Source organism: Nansenia antarctica (genome assembly GCF_963989245.1).
Source record: "Nansenia antarctica genome assembly, chromosome: 3".
NCBI lineage: Eukaryota > Metazoa > Chordata > Actinopteri > Argentiniformes > Microstomatidae > Nansenia > Nansenia antarctica.
Window position 1 is genome coordinate 42,939,101 of NC_137688.1, and position 22,009 is coordinate 42,961,109.

Sequence of the window (22,009 nt, forward strand, 5' to 3'; positions counted from 1 at the left end):
CAGAACTGGTAAGTTTGAAATATTCCCGCCTTTTCCCATGTTTCCCTATGTCTGATTTAGATTTGACTGAAATAAGTATTACAAGAATTAAGATTCAATTCAAAATGACCATGTGGCGGTGCTGGTAGTTACAGTGTTAAGAATAATTAGCACCTCTATGCTATAAACTGCATGTTTACTATGTTACAGATAGACCAGTACTATTAGACTACAAATTGACTGTTGTCAATATAAACTTAAGAGTACCTTTACATATTGCAATGAACTAGACAAATACATGGATCAATGGCCTGATCCAGCAGTAGAATGTATGACTGAGTCTTTTGGAGGGAAAGGATGCAGTTCTTAACCTAAAAGAGACACGTAGACCACAGTTAACAGTATGGACCATTGATATACTGTATATACATAATTATAATAAGATATAGCTAACTATAACCAACCAATGGATTTCCTATGGGAGACGGTTTGTCGCAGTGATTGGTGGCACCAACACAGGCACAGTCAGTTGCTAAAGTAGAGGCACGTTTCAGTGTTTTTCTGGCCTACATGGGGTTTACTTTTTCACAGGCACACATGTCTTGGACGTGCGTGATGCTTGTGACTTACCTTCAATTCGGTGAGAGAAAAAAAGAACAAAGAAAAAACGAATAAGCTTCGTACGTGGCTTGTGGGCTATGAAAAACAGTCCAGGGAGAAGACTACATAATGTATTAGGAAATAATAAAAACCAAAATTGCAGTCTTATTTTGGCATAATATGGAGTCCAAAGTTAAACATGGGTTTCAATGGGGGCACCAGCTGCAGTTCTCCCCACGGTATAGTCAGTTTCAAAATCTCTCAGCTGGATTGGTCCCATGGACAAGTGAGTGAGAATGTTCTAAATGTACCTGCGTGTGGAACAGATGTTTCACATTATATCAATAAATCCTTTAATACACTTTATCCCAGGACTATTGTCTGTAAGTACAGGTATGTTTCACTGCACAGATTGCATGTTATCTGACACAAGCCCCCGGCACGTCTTTATTTGGACAGACTATTTTAAATACCGCCTCAATGAGCTACAGCACCAGCTGGGATGCCTGTGAACCGAGGGGCTTCTGTGATTTCAAAACTCTGTTTTCTGAAGTGTGATTAAAGGGGAGTAAACAAAACACTGAGGTGAAGAACATGGTACATGTAGGCCTATACCTCAGTGTGTTTGGAAGTGAACCTACTTAATGTCTTCTTTCTAAATTCACAGCTTGGTAGGCGGTAAAGACATCAGCAAGAGACCCCCCTACAGTGTATTTATTTTTGCCAATCAAAGTGAGAAGAGACAGAGGAAGCCAATATGGACATTTTCGGAGGTGCTCCTCGCTTGCTGGGCTATGCACGCCCAGTGGTGGCACAGTGTGGCACGGATGTCGTCCTAAAATGCCAGATCGGCGGTGACCCCCGGCCCGACGTGGTTTGGGAGCGTAAGAACGTACAGATCCTCTCTGAAGGACGCTTCAGGGTCTCTGAAGAGGAAAAAGCCTACTTCCTCACCATCACAGGGGTGACTAACCAGGATGCTGGTCAGTATATCTGCAAGGCCAGTAACAGTGTCGGGGAAACGTGTGCAGCAGTCACATTGAAAGTGGAAGGAGAGGGTCAGGAAGGGGACGTGGTACAGAAACAGAAGGAGGTCAATGGCGTGCTGCAGCCAAAACTGTCAAATGGGAGACAACAGAATGGGAACCTTGGAGGGCAACAAAACGGGGAGTTAAGAGGGGAACCAAATGATGATTTTGGAGGGAAACAGAATGGAGAGTTTATAGGGCAACCAAATGGGGAGTCTGGAGATAAACAAAACATAGAGGTGAGGCAGCAGAATAGAGAGAGGAGAGAAACACACCAGCACCAAGAGGAGGCACAACCACCGGCAGATGACAAGCCACGCTTCCTCATCAAACCTCTCTCCCTGCGGGTGGACCGGGGGGAGGACGCAGCCTTCTCCTGCAAACTCTGGGGGAGTCTCTCCGAGGTAGTATGGGAAAAGGACGGCAAGAAGCTGAGCGACATCTTTGAGAGTGCCCACTTCAGTGTGGGCAGCCAGGAGGGCGGCTGGTGCCAGCTGAAGATCTACCGCACGCGGATGCCTGATGGTGGCGTGTATACTTGCAGGGCCGCCAACCGCTATGGGCAGGCGCTAGCAGGCGCTGTGCTTCTGGTAGAGCCTGTCCCAGAACGAGAGGAGAACAGAGGTGGGAAGTCATCAAATGAATACTCCAACAGTCACGGGTCACCTCATGCTGGGAGACACATAAACAGTAGACCTCATGGCTCCTCAAGACAGCCAGAGGATCCTCACCTGAACTCGTCCAAAGTGAAGAAGTTTGCGGTGACGGAGGGGAAACATGCCAAGTTCCGCTGCTTCGTAACGGGGAAACCTAAGCCTGAGATCATCTGGAAGAAAGATGGAGTGCCCCTGGAGGCCGGGAGGCGACACCTTGTCTTCGAGGACCGTGAGGGCTACTACACGCTTAAAGTGCTGTACTGCAAGCAGCAGGACACTGGGCTCTATGTGTGTGCCGCGTCTAACGCTCTCGGACAAACTCTCAGCGCTGTTCACCTGTCTGTCAAAGGTAGGTCATACTGTATGACAATCTTTTTTCTTTAAAGTTATTATGGAGGATTTTGGCTCTGGGCATGCTCTTTCTGGGCATTTGCTCCTTGGTCAAAAATGTTTACAAAATGGGTACATTTGTAAGCCTAAAACTAAGGTTTGTGAGGCAAGAAATGTATTTATATTATATCAACATAGTAGCATACACTATACACTCAAGCAAACATTTTAGGAAAACAATTTGCAATAATATTTCCTTAGTATACCTTTAACTCTGCATTCCCTCACCACTGTTGATGAATGATCTCACTTGATTGGTTAGGTATACGCAACAGCCTTGCTCTCACCCACCCAGATTAGTCAGTTGAATCAGTCACCATTTTATGGAAATGACATGATCGAGAAATCCTCATGTTAGCTCTGAAGCATATCTCTGACCTCATAGATATGTCACAGAGATGAACTTAGATCATAAGCGGCACTTGTCATGACTAATCGCTCTATGTACATTGTGGAAATGCATGGCAAAAAGATATGTGTTAAATCACCCTTGTAATTGGTAATTGTTTTTTCATAATTCTATCATAATAGAAAGATAATCCTCATGGATCCAACCCCCCCATTCGTCACACTAGAGTCAGCTGGCCATGTCAGTTAAATGGTAATCTGTCTCATGCAGGCATCCAGATCCCCAATCCACTGGGGAATCATTATGATTGACTCTTGATTAATTGAGCTACTAAGTGGGAGCCACAGTAGACATGTCATCACTCATGATATGCTATATCAGTGTCTGTCAGTCATGTAGGGACTGCATTCAAAAACACTTGAGATGGAGCTCGAAGTGAATGAAACTTAGATCGCTCTTTGATTGACTGGAATAGAGATGGGAAGCATCGAGGAATTGAAGTTTTATTGTACAGTAATCTACTGTATGCTTTTAAAAAGGTATGCATTCTTTGTCCCCTAGTCTTCCTCAGCCTCTCCCTTGCCCCCCACCCATTGCCTCCCACTAGGCCCAGTCTCCTACTGCCTTTCCCTGCCCCCCTCAACCGCTCTGGCCCACCCCATACTTGAATGTCTTCCTAAATTTAGTGCTTGAATCATGTGCTGAGGTATGCGTCCTATGAAAGACAGAGACAGAGTCTCGGTCCCAGCTCTTAACATAGCTCATTTGAAGTATCACTATTGACCAAATAAAATGAATGCAGAGATAGATGGGATAGCATTATATAGTATGCAGTTTTCACAGAGCTAATTGTTCATAGTGTGTCTAATTGAAATCTTACAGTAGGTCAAAGTCTCACAACTTGTTTTAACTCTCAAAGCTCAATCAATAGTAGGCCTATTCCTCCTGAGATAGAACTTTCAAAAAAAAAAAAAATCCACACAATGGAAGTCTCCTTATCATGGATGGATTAGAAGAAGTTTATATTACAACTACCTGTAGCCTACTAAGAGACATACAGTAGCCTACTGTAGTGTGTTTTGATCTTATAACTTACCTTTTTATCCTTGCTTTTACTTAGGTTTTACTTAGGCTTTTCTTCAGTCAGTTATTTCAACACATTTGAGTTATTATTTAATAATAATACATTTTATTTATATGGCGCCTTTCATGGCACTCAAGGTCGCCGTACAACAACAAATCTAAAAACAGCCACAAAATTCAAAACACAAAACACATAGAAATATACAGTATAAAACATAGCCAGCAGCAGAGCAGCACGGGAAAAGCAAATCAACAGGGATACGCCTGCGTAAACAGGTGGGTTTTGAGGTGGGTTTTAAATGAGATGATAGAGTCAATGTTCCTGATGTCGGGGGGGAGGGAGTTCCAGAGGCGAGGGGCGGAGCGGCTGAAGGCTCTAAACCCCATGGTGGACAGACGGGCTGGGGGGACGGTCAGGTTGATGGAGGAGGCAGACCTGAGGGACCGGGTGGGAATGTTGATGTGGAGGAGGTCGGACAGGTATGGAGGGGCGAGGTTATGGATGGCCTTGAAAGTGTGGAGAAGGATTTTGTAGTCGATGCGGTGTTTGATGGGGAGCCAGTGGAGTTGGTGTAGAATGGGGGTGATGTGACTGATGACAGGGGTTCTGGTGACAATACGGGCAGCAGCGTTCTGGACCAGTTGGATCTTGTGGAGGAGTTTGTGGGGGAGACCAAAGAGAAGGGAGTTACAGTAATCTAGGCGGGAAGTGACGAGGGAGTGGACCAGGATTGCGGCGCTGTTGGGAGTGAGTGAAGGGCGGAGGCGGTTGATATTACGTAGATGGAAGTAAGCAGACCGGATGGTGTTGTTAACGTGGGAGTGGAATGAAAGGGTGCTGTCGAGGACGACACCCAGACTCTTAACCTGGGGGGAGGGGGAAACCAAGGAGTTGTCTATGTTGAGGGTGAAACTGGGGTGCTTGGTGAGTGTGAATTTGGAGCCAATGAGAATTACCTCTGTTTTATTGCTGTTTAGTTTGAGGAGATTTGAAGTGAACCAGGATTTAAGTTCCTGTAGGCAGGCACAGAGGGAGGAGGGAGGGAGGGTGGAAGTGGGTTTGGAGGAAACGTAGAGCTGGGTGTCGTCCGCATAACAGTGGAAATGAATGTTGTATTTACGGAAAATCAGACCAAGTGGGAGGAGGTAGATGATGAACAGGATAGGGCCAAGGACAGAGCCCTGGGGAACACCAGAGGAGAGGGGGGTCGGATGGGATGTGAATGATTTTAACTGTATAAACTGAGTGCGGCCAGAGAGATAGGAATGGAACCAGTGTAGAGGGGTGTCAGATATACCAATGGAGGCTAAACGGTTAAGGAGGGTGGAGTGCGATATAGTGTCGAAAGCGGCGCTCAGATCGAGTAGGATGAGAATGGATAAGAGTCCAGAGTCAGCTGCCATCAGGAGGTCATTTGTGATTTTGAGGAGGGCTGTTTCTGTGCTATGAAGGGGGCGGAAGCCAGACTGGAACTGTTCGTAGAGGTTATTGTTAGAGAGATGAGTATGAATCTGTAAAGCCACCACTTTTTCCAAGATTTTTGAAAGAAATGGCAGGTTGGAGATGGGACGGAGGTTATTGAAGATGTTGGGGTCTGAACCAGGTTTCTTCAGAATAGGTGTTATGGCTGCGGATTTGAGAGATGATGGGACAGAACCAGAGGTGAGGGAGGAATGGATGATTGTAGTTATCAGGGGCAGGAGAGAGGGGAGGGAGGCTATGACCAGGGAGGAGGGCAGGGGGTCAAGTTGGCAGGTGGATGGCTTGGATTTCCGGATGAGTTTAGATAAATCGGCAGCAGAGGGGAGATGGAAGCAGGAGAGAGGTACAGAGAGGGGGGGATGGGGAGATAGGGGAGATGGACAACTGGACATAAGAGGGGTCAGTTGCTGGTGGATGTTGGCTATTTTTGAGTTGAAAAATGACATCAGGGAGTTACAGTGGTCAGTGGAGTAGAAGTGTGGGGGAAGGGAGTCGGGGGGGCGGAGTGAGTTGTTGACCACTGAGAACAGGGCCCTGGTGTTCCCAGCACCAGCAGTGATTTTGTCTGTAAGATATTGGGATTTGGCTGAGGAGAGGGCGTCTTTGTAAAGGAGGATGTGGGCATGGTGCATCTGTTTGTGAACAGTGAGACCGGTTTTTCTTGAAAGCCGCTCCAGCTGACGTCCTTTGGCTTTCAGCAGACGTAGGTGAGGGGAAAACCAGGGGGCAGAATGGGGGAATGAGACAGTCCGGGTTTTGAGGGGCGCGAGTGAGTCCAGCAGAGTTTGGAGTCCATCATTGTAATGAGAGACGAGCTGATCAGGGGTGCATGGGGGGGGTGATGATGGGGAAAGTGTCGATGCCTGTTATGAGATCTGCTAAATTAATATGTTTGATGTTGCGGAAGGACATAGTACGTGACTGTTTGGTTTTGGATAGAGACAAACTTAAGTTAAATGAAACAAGCATGTGGTCAGAGATGGGGAGGTCAACAGCAGAACAGTTGAGGGGAGTGACACCTGAGCAACAGACCAAGTCCAAAATATGACCTTTAGAATGGGTAGGGAAATCAATATATTGTTGGAGACCAAAACTGTCCAGGCAAGAGATGAAGTCCTTAGTGAGAGCATGATTACTATTATCCATGTGAATATTTAAATCACCTAACAGAATTATGTTGGATGAGAGTGAACAGATGTGGGTGAGAAATGTGTTGAATTCATCAAAGAAATCCTTGTTTGGTTTGGGTGGGCGGTAGATATTAACTAAAACAGTTGGGGTAGGTCCATTTAGTTGTAGAGCCACAGACTCAAAAGAATGAGACACTGGCAGAGTGACAGGAGAGACCTTCCAGGACTCGCGGTGGATTATCGCGAGACCCCCCCCTCTGCCGGTGAGACGTGCATTACCATGCATTAGTTTCTACCTCCCTCACTTGTTCTCTGCTTTTATAGTAGGGCCTACTGTAGGCTACAGAACTGCATACTTGTTATCCTCTTATGTTTTGTCTCTTTGTTTTCATACATTTTCCTATAAAACGCATTGTATTGCATCTTTGCATGAAATGTGCTACAGAATATAAACTAAGGTTGGTTTGATTTTTAATGTACCTGAAACACAATCTCCTTATTTGATCTACAGGTCCAGCAGTGCGGTTCAAGCGGTCACTTGCTGACGTGGAAGTGAGAGAGAGGGACGTAGCCGTACTAGAGTGCGAGGTACCTGAGGACTCCATCCCTATTGCATGGTACCTAGAGGACCAGAGGCTACAACCCAGCAGTAAATATGGGATGGAACAGAAGGGAACGAAACGCAGACTCACCATACATGATATCGGAGCAGACGATGACGGGGTCTACCTCTGCGAGATGCCTGACGGAGGGAAGAGCATCGCCGAGCTAGCAGTCAAAGGTATACATGTAATATTATTGAATAAGGTGCACATAACTGGTGCGCCAGTGCGCATGCGTCGCCAAAATGCATGCTGCGCGGCAGATCAGCCGCATGAAGGCGCTCTTGCGCACCAACAGCTGGAACCGCTGGGAGAGGAATTTACTTCCTCAAAATCCAACTGCTGACTGCTGACTGCTGCATCACTGCAAGCCCCACTAAGTAACTATTTGCCGTCCCCTCAGCCGAAGGCCCGACGAGTAATCCATCACAACAGTCCACCGACGACGACCACGGCGACTCCCCTCACGAAAACATTCGGAAAGTATCGTAACTCGTACTTTCATTCCGCGTATCGCGTATCGCACGGTTATCACGTGAAAATTCAGTCCTGAACGACTCGTCGCTAAAAGGAAAAACAACACCAAGGGACACGTTTCTTTTCTCTGAAGCTTTCAAACGTTCAGACGTTTGTTTTACAGCTTCATAATCGCACCTCGACCCCTGACCCAGGGAATATGGTTGGGAATTCTATTAGAAAAAGAAAAAAAATGACTTTGTTTCACAATCAAAATAATGAGCTATTTAAAGTGATAGCCTACAACATCCTCTACCATGGTTGAAATTGAGGACAGTGATAACAGCAGTCAAGAGAGCAGTGATGATGATGATTAAGCTTGTAGCATAAATAAATGCTTAGGCTGTAACTTTTTGTTGAAAAGTTGATTTCAGTGTTTACAGAACAGAGCAGTGCTTAAAGAGATGTCCGTTTATTTCAGTGTGTTTAAAGAACAGACATTCAGTTAGTGCTTAAAGAGATGTCAGTTGATTTCATTGTGTTTAAAGGAGTCTGACAGACTTTCATGCTTAAAGAGCAGTCATTTGATTTTGCATTTGTTTATTTTGTTTTGGAGACAATAATTTGTTCGTTCATCTTTATTTATGAATAAATGTCGTTTTGCTAATATAAATTATCCATGTATCCCTTTTTTATCCATCCTGTGGGACGGGTCGTGACTCGTGAGCTCGGGGAGCACCAAGCAGCATAGGTGCTCCTCTGAGCACTGGCCCCAAAAAGTTATGTGCACACCTTACTTTAACACTATTACTATGCCTGTGACAACATGTTTGGCTAGGCATAAGGAGTGTGATAGCTGGTTAGTTTCAACTATAGTAGCCTATACGTTGTCAGCAAGTCAAATCTAAAGATCACATTTTAAAAGAAATCAGTCATTCTCCAATATAGTACAGGAAAAATAGATGATTAGGCTAATATCAAATCTGCTCAATCATTGCAATTATTGCAAAATATTCTAATAATTTGGACAATACAATGTAGGCTACTCTGTATGATGTGCTCATGCCATGAACATGAAATTGAAAAATACCCCTTGAATTATTGTTTGAGTGCAAATAAAATGACTCTCCTTTGAGATCTAATGCAATAGATTACCCTTGACTCTCTCTCTCTCATCCCCCAGGGCCAATTGTTCGTAAATTGCCCCGCAAACTGGATGTCCTGGAGGGGGAGAATGCAGTATTTTGTGTGGAGGTGGAGCAGGAGGAAATGGAGGTGCACTGGTACAAAGATGGCTTGAAGCTACGTGAGACCCAACAGACCATCCTGAAGTCTTTTGGTAAAACCCATATCCTGGTCTTTGTCAACGTCGCCCACCAGGACACCGGTGTGGTAACCTTTGTAACGGGCAGATCCAAGACCTCCTCACGGCTCAAAGTCAAGGGTAAAGGACCATGTGTTTCATCTACATAGCATATGGTTGAGGAATTCTCTGTGATTGTGTGACTAGCCACTTCATCTTATATCATTCCTTGAACACAACAGATAGTCCTAGAAATAACACAGGTTATGGTGACTATCAACATAGTTTAGACTGTTGAACCCCCTTTAAAGAAACACGTTAAACACACGTTAACATAATTAACACATGTTTACTGGAAACAGTAAGTCACCACTGCATCTCCTCTCAATCTATTATGACAAACTTTACTCGCCCACTTACCCATTCCCCTGCCATTTGTAACAGCTACCAGACACAGTCCGCCCATCTGTCCAGTGGGGATCCAGATAGACGTAGACAGGCCCAACAGTGCCCTTCTCTCCTGGGAGCCGGCCTCCACCACCCAGACCACCACCCGCTCCGTATATGTCCTGGAGAGGCAGGAGGTCGGCTCTCAGGAGTGGCAGAAGATTATGACCTCTGATACTGCCACATCTGCTGAGATCATGGGTGACAGTGTGCCGTGCGAGGGTAACTTCCGCTTCCGCGTCTGCAGTGTCAACAAGTATGGCCGCAGCGGTCACGTGGAGTTCCCTAAAGTAGTTCATCTGGGTGAGTGGATGAGTGCGACATCACATATTGCACAGCTGTTTTCTGGAAAAGAAAGTTTTTAGAATTGTTGGAATTTCCTAAAGAAGGTCAATGAGACACTTGATTTTACAGTGGATATCTCATGAATGTACTCTGGAGACCGTGGGTGGTGTTCTGTATTGCACATAAAGAAAGTGCAGTGTGAAACACATACCAATTGGTTTATCTGTTATCTTCCAATTGGTCTCAAATAGAGAATATTTTCTGTACAGTTTAAGTTGAAAAAAATAATGACAATTCCACTTCTGTCTCCACTGTTCTGCCTCTCAGTCCCAGGGCCCAAAATCCACTCCCCCCTTCAGGGCTGTGAGGTGATGGAAGGAGAGGACGCCCGCTTCTCCATCGAGCTCTCCGCCTCTATGACGGGGACGTGGTTCATTAACAGCACCCAACTGCAGCACAGTGAACGCTACTCTATCCGCCACTCACAGACACAGCACTCACTGATGATCCACAGCTCCAGGGTCACAGACGACACAGCAGAGATCACCTTCATCGCCAAAGGAGTCAGAGACTCAGCTGTCCTCAAGGTTCAACGTAGGTGTTGTGAAACATTGTTTGAAGTAAAGTATGGTAACAAAATAATGGTGTCATGCAAGAATTGTTCGCATTTCTTGTCAACTGCATTGGGGAGGAATCATTTTATTCACTCATAGTCAATTGCTCTGCTGAATTTTCGAAATATCAAATGCTAAGTAAGCAGTCATGTGATTTTTATAATACATTGCATGTTTATCATTTTCTGTAATGATTACTTTCCAGCTGCAGTCGTGAAGTTCACCCTTCTGTCGGAAAGGGACAGTTACAAGAAGGTTGAATCTGGCAGCCCTATCGTCCTGTACTGTGAGGTGTCGTACCCCTTAGCCAGTGTGTGCTGGTTCAAGGATGGAGTGGAGCTCCAGGTGACTGATGGCTTGAACATCCAATCAGAGGGGAACATGCGAAGGATTGTCATTCAATCAGCAGAGTTCACTGACTCTGGGGAGTACACCTGTGAGACCAAGAGTGACGTTGTCAAATTCAATGTGGAGGTCGAAGGTGAGTGTTCATTTCATACCTGTCCATAGTTGAGATCATTAACAACACAAATCAACTGATAGATGTCAGTGTTTCGAGTTCTGTAACTATCTCACCTTTTCATTATCAACATCAACATCAACCAGGACTGGGGTCATTTCCATGAGAATAAAAAAAAATATATATTTGTCAATCATGTTTTTAATATAAATCAATCAATCCCTGAATTGAAATGGAAATCAATTTAAGAAATAAAATAGAATAATTCCAACCCTGATGTCAACATCCCATTGAATACCGCCTCATTGAATCCCCAACATGGGAACTCGGCATTGTGGTAACATCATATGAATAACCCCATCACATCTACAACATGAAAGAATTCCAACCCAGCCGTGTCATGCAAAATCTGATTGATGTTCACACCGGCTAACTGAGCATCTCATATCTCTCACATTAACCAATCATAACACCTATAGCCGCTGCAGCCACGTTCTGCCAAATCCCAGAAGTGGAAAGGATCAAGTCCCTTGAGGCGGGTGATCCCATTATGCTCCAGTGTGACCTATCAGACCCAGATGCTCAGGTGTACTGGTACAAAGATGGCGAGCAGATCTTCAACCTTCCTGGGGTAGACTTGCAGGAAGAGGGGTGCAGGAGAATGCTGATTATCCAATCAGCTGATTTTTCTCACTCGGGCGTGTACACTTGTCAAACAGCTGATGATGTCAGTGTGTTTCAGGTGGAGGTCAAAGGTGAACAGAAGAGATTGTTGTTCTGTTTTTCCTGAGACGGAATGCTAATACGATTACATTCATTTTGAGGTCTAATACTGTATAATCTAATACTGAGGTCTTAATACTGTAACTTTGTTTATGTTGTTGAATAACATGATTGTTGTTTTATGGAGTCATTACAAGTATAAGTGTTGATTTACAGTATTTGTTCCTCTCTAGATTTTACCTGCTTGTTTGATCTTCCTAATTGTGTTTCTGAAGACTGACATTTCACCTAGTTTTCAACTAGTTACTTGAACTTTAACAGGGTCCCTTTAACAAGATAATATCTTCTTGCTTCTTCAGTCCAACCAATGAAACTCTAACCCATTAGACTCACCATCTACAGTACCTGACCAAACTCTAACCTAACCCGAAGTCAAATCATCCAATCCCTCTAATCAGCTAACCATCTCTCCTTGCCTCTCCAGTACACCCAACCAAACCAAAACTTCAAAACCTCAGCCCTTCCAACCCCTACACATGGCTAACCCCCCCCCCCCCCCCTGTTCCCCCAGGTCCCCCTGTGTCATTCAGTGCTGTCCCTGAGGCGGACCTCCATAAGAGTGCCATGGAGCTGGACCCTGTGGTGCTCTACTGTGAGCTCTCCAGAGAGGACGCCACGGCTCACTGGTACACTGCTGGAATATTCTAACTATGAAAGCTGCCCGCTAAACACCATACACAAACACTGATACATGCACATGGTGTCATTGAGGTAGAATGGATCCTAGTAGGTTAAAAAAAGCTCTGAACGTTTATGAAATTAACAAACAATTCCATGTTGTATGGAATCACATTCATTATCCTTATCCTGTCCTTCTTTATCCTATCCCAGGTATAAGGATGGGTGTGAGATCCATCCTAGTGATAACATCACCTTGCAGGCAGAGGGCGCTATGCGAAGGCTGATTATACGTTCGGCTGAGAGCACAGATAAAGGGACGTACACCTGCCAGGCAGGAGACAGCAGTCTGTCTTTCACAGTCAACATCAAAGGTGCAGTATGATGAATTCTATGGGACAGTATTACCCTACTCACACTACTGAGCCAAACCGTGTGGCGCTGTGCTGGCTTATCCACTATAGTTGTTGTGACAGTGCTGGAAAGGACAATGTGAAAAGAAAATATCCAAGCCAGTACAGTACGGTAAGCAAGTAAGCACTTACAGTATGTGGTCATGTTAGCCAGCATGTGTCAGTGAAGAAACAATGAGGTTGGCTCTATTGTCTTACCAAAATGAAGCTGTCCCCATTCAGTCCCTGAATTAAGTTGCAGTGGTATGATGTTGATGATGATGTTGATGTTGATCCTCTTGAAACACAGAGCCCCCTGTGATGATAGTGGAGCCTAAGGAAGACATTGTCATGGATCGTCACATCTCAGAGGAGATCGTGTTGCAGTGTGAGCTGTCTCGCTCCAGTGGGGAGGTCCGCTGGCTTAAGGATGGCCTGGTGGTCACAGGGAGCGATAACGTCCGGCTAAAGTCAGAGGGGCCATACAGGAGGCTGACCATCCTCTGTGGCTCGGCGGAAGATTCCGGAGAGTACGTCTGTGAGACGGACGGCGACTCTGTGTTCTTCCAGCTCAGCATCACAGGTAGTGTCCAGGGTTCCTCCTTGGTTTGTCAATTGCGTGTGGTCACAGTCAAATCAGGCAAATCAATGCCATGTCGAGTCGTGGATTGAGGGTTAAATATAATACTGTACATTAAGTATCATATTCTCACTCCTCAGTCAATTAATTCTAAAAAGCTGTTGATTTCACCCATAAAGAGATACAGGGCCGGTTTCAGAGACAAGGCTTAAGCCTAGTCCTGGACTAAATCACACTTTCAATGTAAAATCTCCATTGAAGATGTTTTTTAGTCTAGGATTAGGCTTAAGCCTTGTCTGTGAAACCGGCCCACAGTGTCCTAAGATTTCCTGGCCCTTCCTTTCACCCCCTCCAGAGCCTCTAGTCAGAATAGTTTCCCCGAGTGAGTCTGAGGTAGAGGTGGCCAGGCTGCCCTCTGAAAGGCTGGAGCTCAGCTGTGAGATCTCCCAGCCTGAGGCCCTGGTCCGGTGGTACCGAGATGGGCTGGAGGTGGATGAGAGCCCCCATCTCATCCTAGAAGTCCAAGGAGCCCACCGGAGATTACTCATCCCCAAAACCACGGTAGAAGACACAGGAGAGTATATGTGTGACACCAATGATGACTCTGTGATCTTCCTGGTGACTATTGAAGGTATGGATGGAGTCAATGAACTCTCTCACACAAGCTGTTGGCTATATTGGATTTTAATCTATCATATATTTTTGTATTAAATGATAATTTGGTGACTGGTGAGAATGTTACTTATCCCTGACAGGCGTAATTAATGATTTCTTAATACAAGCAGTTTAAGCATAAGTATAAGCATAAGTATGTATGAACTTTCATAATGTTTGATTACCACAGTCACAATAGCGTATGTCTCTCTTCTTCAACAATTATTTTTGTCAAAGAATGAAAATCTAAAATGACAAAAACAATCTTCATCTCAGAACCCCCTGTGAAGCTTGCCCGTCCTAAGGAGATGTCTGACGTATTGGAGCGTTTTGCTGGGGACCCCATCATCCTTGAATGTGAGGTGTCACGCTCTAATGCGGAGGTGAGCTGGTGGAGGGATGGAAGGGAGGTGGAGGAAAGTAGCAACGTCACCATCACTGAAGATGGACTTATCCGGCGTCTAACCATCCACTCCCCCAGCCCGTGGGATTCTGGGGAATATACCTGTGACACCACAGGTGACAAAATCGACTTCCAGGTCAAAGTTTCAGGTAAGAGATCATGGATGGAGCACCATTCAACATCTAATACGCTACCTTTAGTGCTTAGAGTCTTCAGTCCCTTGTGAAGAGTGCAGGTGGACATGAATATTCCCTGTATATACATTACAATATTCCCTAACAACAAGCCATGGGTCACTAAATATCTAAAAAGTGTGTTAAACAAGAAAAAACACATTTTTTATACAGGGAATAGCCAGGAAATGAAAGAAATTACCAGATAAGTAAGGAATGAGATAAGGAAAGCCAAATGAATGTATATGGATAAGGTATAACATAAGTACAGTAGCGGGGACCTTCGGGCAGCCTGGAGGGGACTCAAAACGATGTCCTCAATCACACAGGGAAGTGATAGTGAGAGGGAACAGGATAAGTGATGCTGATCTTCCCGATGCATTTAACGATTTCTATTTCCGCTTCGAAAAGCATGATTTCTCTGCAAATATCTCTCTTCTTAGAGAGTCTCTGTCTGCTGACTATGACAGTGACATTGTCATCAGGGAGGAATGGGTCAGGGACCTTCTAAAACAAGTAAACATCAGGAAGGCCCCTGGCCCAGACCTTATTTGTTGGCGGACACTGGGTTACTGCGCCGACCGTCTTAGCGGTGCTTTGCCTTGCCTGCTTGTAGAACAAACCACTAAATCCAAATCCTTCATCCCTTCTGTGGTCAGACTGTTAAACTTGGATAGGCTAGCGATGCACTGTAGGCTATGTGTATTAATTGTTGAATTGTACTGTATTATTTCAAGGTACCCACGATTCCCAATGATCTTCCTAGCTCCTGGTGCACTTGTTGTTGTTGTTGTTGTTGTTTGTATGTGGTGAGACGTTTTTATGTTTTTCTGTGAACATGCAGCTCTAAATGAATTGCCTCTTGTGGGACTAATAAAGTTGTTTGAATTGAATTGAATTTGAACACATGTGATTTGGCTTTAATTGTTATCAATTAGATGGGACTTGATATGGCAAGGACATTTTAAGTTTTATGTTTAAGTTTAAGTTTGTTATTCTAATCTTTAACCACCAGAGTCACCTGTAAAAATCCTGAGGAAGTCGGAGGTGAAGACAGACAAGAGGTCCCGGGTCTCTGATGATATTGAGTTGGAGTGTGAGCTCTCCAGGGCCAACGGCGTGGCCAAGTGGTACAAAGATGGCCGCCGGTTAGAGGGGGACGAGAGGTTCTGCGAGGAGGAAGAGGGTGCATTCCGCTCACTAATCATCCTCAATGCAGAGCTGGCAGACTCTGGGGAGTATTCCCTGGAGGCAGGAGATGACAACATCACCTTCCATGTCACCGTGGAGGGTAAAGAATGGATCGTTTCTCATTTATTCATTCACATTGTATTCGTATTATTGTTATTTATTATATTTTATTCATAATTTTTTCATTCATTTATGTTTTAGATCTTAGCTTGAGTGCTAACAAATAAAACCATGAAATTACTTTTCGATAAAGTCCTTTTAGATTAGAGAAGTCCTAACCCCTTCCAATAAAAACACAAAACATTGTGTCCCCTCCCTGTCCAGAGCCTCCAGTAGCAATCCTGGGGAACTCAGGCAACTCTGAGTACCAGGAGATGGTGGCGGGAGACGACCTGATCCTGGCCTGTGAAGTGTCTCGTACCAATGCGCAAGTCCAGTGGTACTTCAACGAGCAACTGCTCTGTAGTAACTCCCGTACATACATCGAGAGCTACGGCACACTGCGGAAACTCATTCTCTCTAACGCCCAGTCCTCTGACTCTGGAAAGTACATGTGTGATGCAGTTGACGACAAGATGATCACCATGGTCAAGATCCAAGGTACTTTACTGTAGTGGAATTTTGTTGCACGGACTTAACAATTGACCACAATGTACAACCTTTATCTAGGACACATGGTTTTTCTTTATCAGGTCGCATGGACATAGGAAAAACTCAGTCCCCTATACAAAGTACAAACATAGGCTGCTGTTATTAAAAAAACAAGACACAAAATCAACATCTTTCTGTGTATTTTGAACAGAACCTCCAGTTACCTTCATGAACAAAGAGGAAGCAAACATCTTGACAAGTTACGAGGCAGAGAGCGTGACACTGATGGGTGTGGTGTCCAAGGAGAGGGCGCCGGTGCACTGGCTCAAAGATTGGACGCCGATTGAAGGGGAACGCTTCCACACGGGCATCGAGGGGCACCAGCGTTTCCTTACGATCAACCCACTCAGGCGGTCCGACGCTGGCGAGTACACCTGTGATGCTAGCACAGACAAGATGCACTTCAGCCTGCTAGTCAAAGGTAACCCTTGTGTTTTCACTTTAATTTCACTGTTCTCTGAAACCAACTGGGTTGGAAACTTGGGAGTTTCCTGGATGCCACCTCCATTATACTGCATTTATAAAGGTAACGTAGACGAGGACAAGAAAAACATACAAACTCAAACTCTGCTTTTCCTAGAGATGAGGATCAAGTTTGTGAAGCCTCTCCACGATACTCTGGCCCATAAGGATGGCATGGTGACCCTGCGCTGTGAGGTGGGTAAACCCAAGGCCGACGTCCAGTGGCTGAAGGATGGCGTCGAGGTGGTGGCCTCGAGCCGGAGGTACACTATCCGGGCCGATGGCGTGGAGCGAAGCCTCACCATCCATCGGCTGACCAGTGAGGATGCTGGGGAATACGCCTGCGAGTCCAAAGACGACAGAACTATCGCCAGGCTAAGAGTAGAGAGTAAGTATGGCCCTCAGAATCAGAGGTGGTGCTGTTTGTTTAGTATGCTGATGCAACCAAGTGTCAATAAAGAATGGCATGCCAACACCTGGAAAAAGTCTTCAGTGAAATAGTTTCCTCTGTGTAATAATTTAATTTTGCCATTTAGCAGACGCTTTTATCCAAAGCGACTTACAGGGACATTCCCCCTGGAGTAACTGAGGGCTAAGTGCCTTACCCAAGGGCACACTAGTAGTGGTGTGGCTTCAGGCGGGATTCGAACTCACAACCTTCCGATCCCAAGTCCAACTCACTATCCACTAGACCACCACTACCCCACTGTGTATTACTCTTATGCTAGAAGCGCAGAACTGGTTATTTCTTCCAATGCTAGAAATGTTCACATCTGAAATGTTCATGTTATGGTTAGTCTCGCCTGTACAGACTTAGAACTACAGACAATCTGGCCATGCCTGGCTATGATGGTAAAACCTTCTCGTCATCCCTCTCACCCAGTTACTCTCTCTCCTATGCCTTCCTCCCCCTTGCTGTTACTTCCTCCTTCTCCTCAGTGCCTCGTGTGGTCGAGTTTCTCACTGAGCTCCACAACACCACAGTGTTAGAAGGGGAGGACGCCACGTTCAAGTGCGTGGTCTCCCCCGAGGACGTCCAGATGGTCTGGCTGATGGACAATGAGCCCCTCGTCCTCGGCGACCGTTACCAGGCCACCCAAAATGGCCTGTGTCACAGCCTGCTCATCCGGAGCTGCCAGGTCCTGGACTCCTCCAAGATCACAGCTGAGGCTGAGGGCGCCGTGTGCAAGGCCTGTCTCAAAGTGCAGGGTAAGTCTGTGGCTGAGGCTTTTGTGGGGATTCCCAGTGCCCTCCATCCTACTGTCTTCCTAACAAAATGAAAAACAATGACACCTGAACATCTTACAGATTTCCTCATTGAATAGGTATTTCTCTCCCACTTCCTTTGTTTCAGAGGCTCAGGTGTTGTTCACGAAGAAGACGGAGGCGGTGATGGCAGAGGAGTATGGCGATGCTACCTTAGAGACAGAGGTCAGTCTGGACACAGGCGAGGTCCAGTGGATGAGACAGGGGGTAGTCATCCAACCAGGACCCCGACACACGCTGGGGCTGAGTGGCCGCAAAAGAAGCCTGACCATCCGCAACCTCACCCTCTCTGACCGCGGGACCTACCGCTGCGAGACCCTGCATGACTGCACGCAGGTCAAGCTCAATGTTGAGCGTAAGTGGACCGAATGAACAATGTTTTTTCTGAGACAAAGGAACACACACACACACACACAAACACACACATAGGCCTATACACACTCAATCCCTGTTTTCTATTTATAACGCTTTTGCATTTATATACAGTAGCTGTCCTCATCAGCTTAACTTAGTGCTTGATGAATGGTGGCCTTCACAATCTTGTATGGTGCCACCAAATACTGTACCAAATATAACTCCATTTTCCATGGATAAAGCCCCTGTGGGTGTGAGAAAGCTGATGACATGTTGGTAGGCTCTCTTACACTAGTGTATGTGTGATGAGTGACGCTGTGACAGAAATGGCTCATGACTATAGAGGTAGTATCAGTTTTGCCACCTGTTAATCTCTGCAACCAGACAATAATCAATTGTCAAGCAGGCAATATAACATTCTACATTGTATTCTATTCTTTCTTTACATATTCATATGAACAGTGTGAGATTAACAAAACATGGCAATGTAGCAAACGTTCTTCATTTCACCATTTCTCTCTCCTTTCTCCCAGCGAGGAAGATCACCATCCATAAGGGGCTGAATGACACGGAGACATTTGAGCGGGAGACGGCGTCCTTCGAGGTGGAGCTGTCTCACACAGACGTGGAAGGGGTGTGGCAGAAGGATGGCATCCGAGTCAAACCACACAACAACTGGCGGGTGAGCACCAACGGTCTTGTCCACGGCCTCACCCTCTCCAACCTCACCCTGGAGGACACAGGCACCATCGTCTTCTCAGCCGAGGGGCTCCGGACCTCAGCCAGACTTACAGTCAAAGGTGAGCTACTGTAGTCCTCTAGGATTAGAAGGATGAAGGTACAGTAGTCACCCTAAGAGGTAGTCACCCTAAAGGTGCTCAGACAGAAAGAGGCAACTGCCGGCCAGGAAAAGGTTATGTGAGCCCAACTCGAATTACATTTGTGTATCATCTCTCTAAAGCTCTCTCCCATGTTGGTCGGTCATAGAGACTCCAGTGAGCATTCTGAGGAAGCTGGCCGACTTTCGCTGTGAGGTGGGCTATCCTGTCACACTGGAGTGTGAGTTCTCCAGACAGAATGTGGATGTCAAGTGGAACAAGGTAAAATAATAAATGTAAATGTATGGGATACTGCATTGTTGGAGCAATTATTTGTGTCTACAACAAATAAGGGCATAGCAATTATATGTAATGCGGAAATGTACGTGTTACAGTTGTTACCTCCACATCACAAGAGACACACAAATAACTTGTAAGTTTGTGTCATCTAAGTCATACTGTATTGTCAATGGCCCTGTACCATCTGCCTTTTGCACCATAGAATGGGACGGAGCTGAAACAAGGGCAGACTCACCGAATCTACTCCATGGGTAGAAAGCGCTTCTGTCAGATACTGCAGAGTAGCCTTACTGACGCAGGCACCTACACCTGTGACACAGGAGAAATCAACACATCCTGCACTCTAGAGATATATGGTAGGATCAAACAAAAAGTCCTAATCGACAATGTTTTTGTTGTGTGTGAAAGAAGCATCTAAGTACACAAATTAGGATAAAACACATTGCCAACAGGCATTGGCACCTGGCCTCAAGTGTCATTTGATACATTTGGAGTTGTGTCATACTGCCATCTAGAGGTATAGCTGGGTGGTGCGGTCTGCAATGTTTTTTATTTGGTGGTGGATAGTCCAACAATGCCAACTCTGTAGTCTCATACTCTCCATACTATCTACCACCACTACCATCAATTTTGAAAATTGGTTTTGGGATCATTATTGTAGAATATCACTAACATTAGAGAATTGAGGTGGTAACCAAACATGAAGTACACGTATAACATGACGCAACGCTTTAATGGTCTAAAATTAGCTATATTGTTCAAAATGTTTAACTGAAAAACATGCTATTCACTCACAAGGCAGCAGTTAGGTTTACAAGTGGACATAAATGGATTTATTTTGTCAACTTCTGCAGTATTTTAATGTCCCTCTGCAGTATTTTAAATATTCCTAACCTGGGTTTTTGTGTAATCTCACTGCCCTCAGAGCGTGAGCTGGAGGTGCTGAAGGGCCTGGAGGACCTCTATGTCAAGGTGGACCAGAATGCCGTGTTCATGTGTGAGGTGTCCACGGAGGATGTGAATGGGGAGTGGTACAAAGACGGCCACAAGATACGACCCACCAATACCATCAAGATACGCACAGAGGGTGAGAGAGAGTCCTGATCATTCAATCAGTCAGTCAGTCAGTCAGTCAGTCAGTTAGTCAGTCGATCAATTCATTGAATCAATTCATTAAACAATGTTCTTCCTTCAGGGACAAAGCACTTCCTCCTGATGTGTAATGTGACAGCAGAGGATTCTGGGGAGATCCGGTTTGTGGCCAAACAGGCTGAATCCACGGCCTACCTAGAAGTGCAAGGTACAGTAAGGTTTTATTGACTAGGCTGTAGACAACCTCTACTGACCTCAAATCCGTTGTTATCAACCCTTGGCATAAATGATCTATTGCTTTGTCCCCAGAGCTCCCCGTCTCCATAGTGAAGCCGCTCCGAGATCGCACAGCCCTGGAGAAGCACCGCGTGATTCTAGAATGCACCGTGTCCACGGCTCGCAGTGACGCCACTTGGTACAAAGGCAGGGAGGAGCTGGTCCCTTCCGAGCGCCTGGAGATCACATCTGACGGCTGCTATCATAAACTGGTTATCCAGCAGGTGGCGGTAGAGGACGAGGGGACCTACAGCATAGAGGTCGGCGAGCACACGTCCACGGCCAAGCTCTTGGTGGAAGGTGAGCTGATGATGAGTGGATCTGATTGTTTCTTGTTTTCACCAATCCACCCAAGTCAGATACTGTAAGTGATTACATCATGGAAGGAAGGGAGGAAAGAGAGAGAGAAGGGAGAAATCGATGTAAAGTATTGTAATGGTGACATTGCCTCATCCCCTTGCCCCTGCAGCCCAGGCTCTGCTGATGGTGAAGGAGCTGGAGGATGTGGAGGTAACGGCCCCAGACCAAGCCTGTTTCAAGTGCGAGGTCTCCGTGGATATCAACAAGCCCCCCCTTTGGACTCTGAATGGGGAGCCCCTGCAGACCGGCCCTTCTGTCCGCCTGGAGAACCAGGGGACCATCCACAAACTCACCCTGAAACACACCAGCGTTGACATGAGCGGGACGGTCAAGTTCACCACAGGAAAGGCCAAGAGCTGCGCCAAGCTCAACGTGATGGGACAGTAGAGGGAATTCTCTAGACTAGAGGCAGGAAACATTGGTTGCGGTCTGATCCTCTACCCTTCTCATCGAACTGTGCACCTGTTCACTCCCCCTCCTGGATTAAACAGGTGTAAGAAGGACGTTTCCTCAAAAAAAAAAAAAAAAAAAAACGTCCTATACCATACTTACACCAATCCAATGTGTATACCAATCAGTGGAGGCAGGTGGAAGTAGAAATTGGAGGATGGTCTCATTGTAATCCATGGAACGGAATGTGGAATAGTATCAAACCCACATGTTTGACACCATTCCTCGTTCCATTCCATGCATCACAATGAGCCATTCCTCTGATTTCTACCTCCACTAGCCTCCCCTGATACCAATCCAAAAAAATTTAAGTCCCTGTGT

At 45.7% G+C, this 22,009-nt stretch overlaps 1 protein-coding gene across 1 annotated transcript; it reads left to right on the forward strand.

Moving 5' to 3' along the window:
- Window positions 1–1,336: 1,336 nt before the first annotated feature.
- On the forward strand, window positions 1,337–21,625 carry obsl1a (obscurin like cytoskeletal adaptor 1a; the record flags this gene model as incomplete). Its single annotated transcript, XM_080527283.1, has 24 exons — window positions 1,337–2,612; window positions 7,210–7,479; window positions 8,940–9,200; window positions 9,504–9,809; window positions 10,119–10,385; window positions 10,611–10,886; window positions 12,160–12,274; window positions 12,480–12,640; window positions 12,969–13,241; window positions 13,594–13,869; window positions 14,169–14,444; window positions 15,484–15,759; window positions 15,984–16,259; window positions 16,462–16,731; window positions 16,891–17,160; window positions 17,712–17,981; window positions 18,127–18,393; window positions 18,926–19,192; window positions 19,380–19,492; window positions 19,713–19,866; window positions 20,436–20,597; window positions 20,706–20,810; window positions 20,912–21,178; window positions 21,348–21,625. The coding sequence occupies 24 exons, from the start codon at window positions 1,337–1,339 to the stop codon at window positions 21,623–21,625; spliced, it is 6,732 nt and encodes a 2,243-aa protein (XP_080383409.1).
- Between the last annotated feature and the right edge of the window lie 384 nt (window positions 21,626–22,009).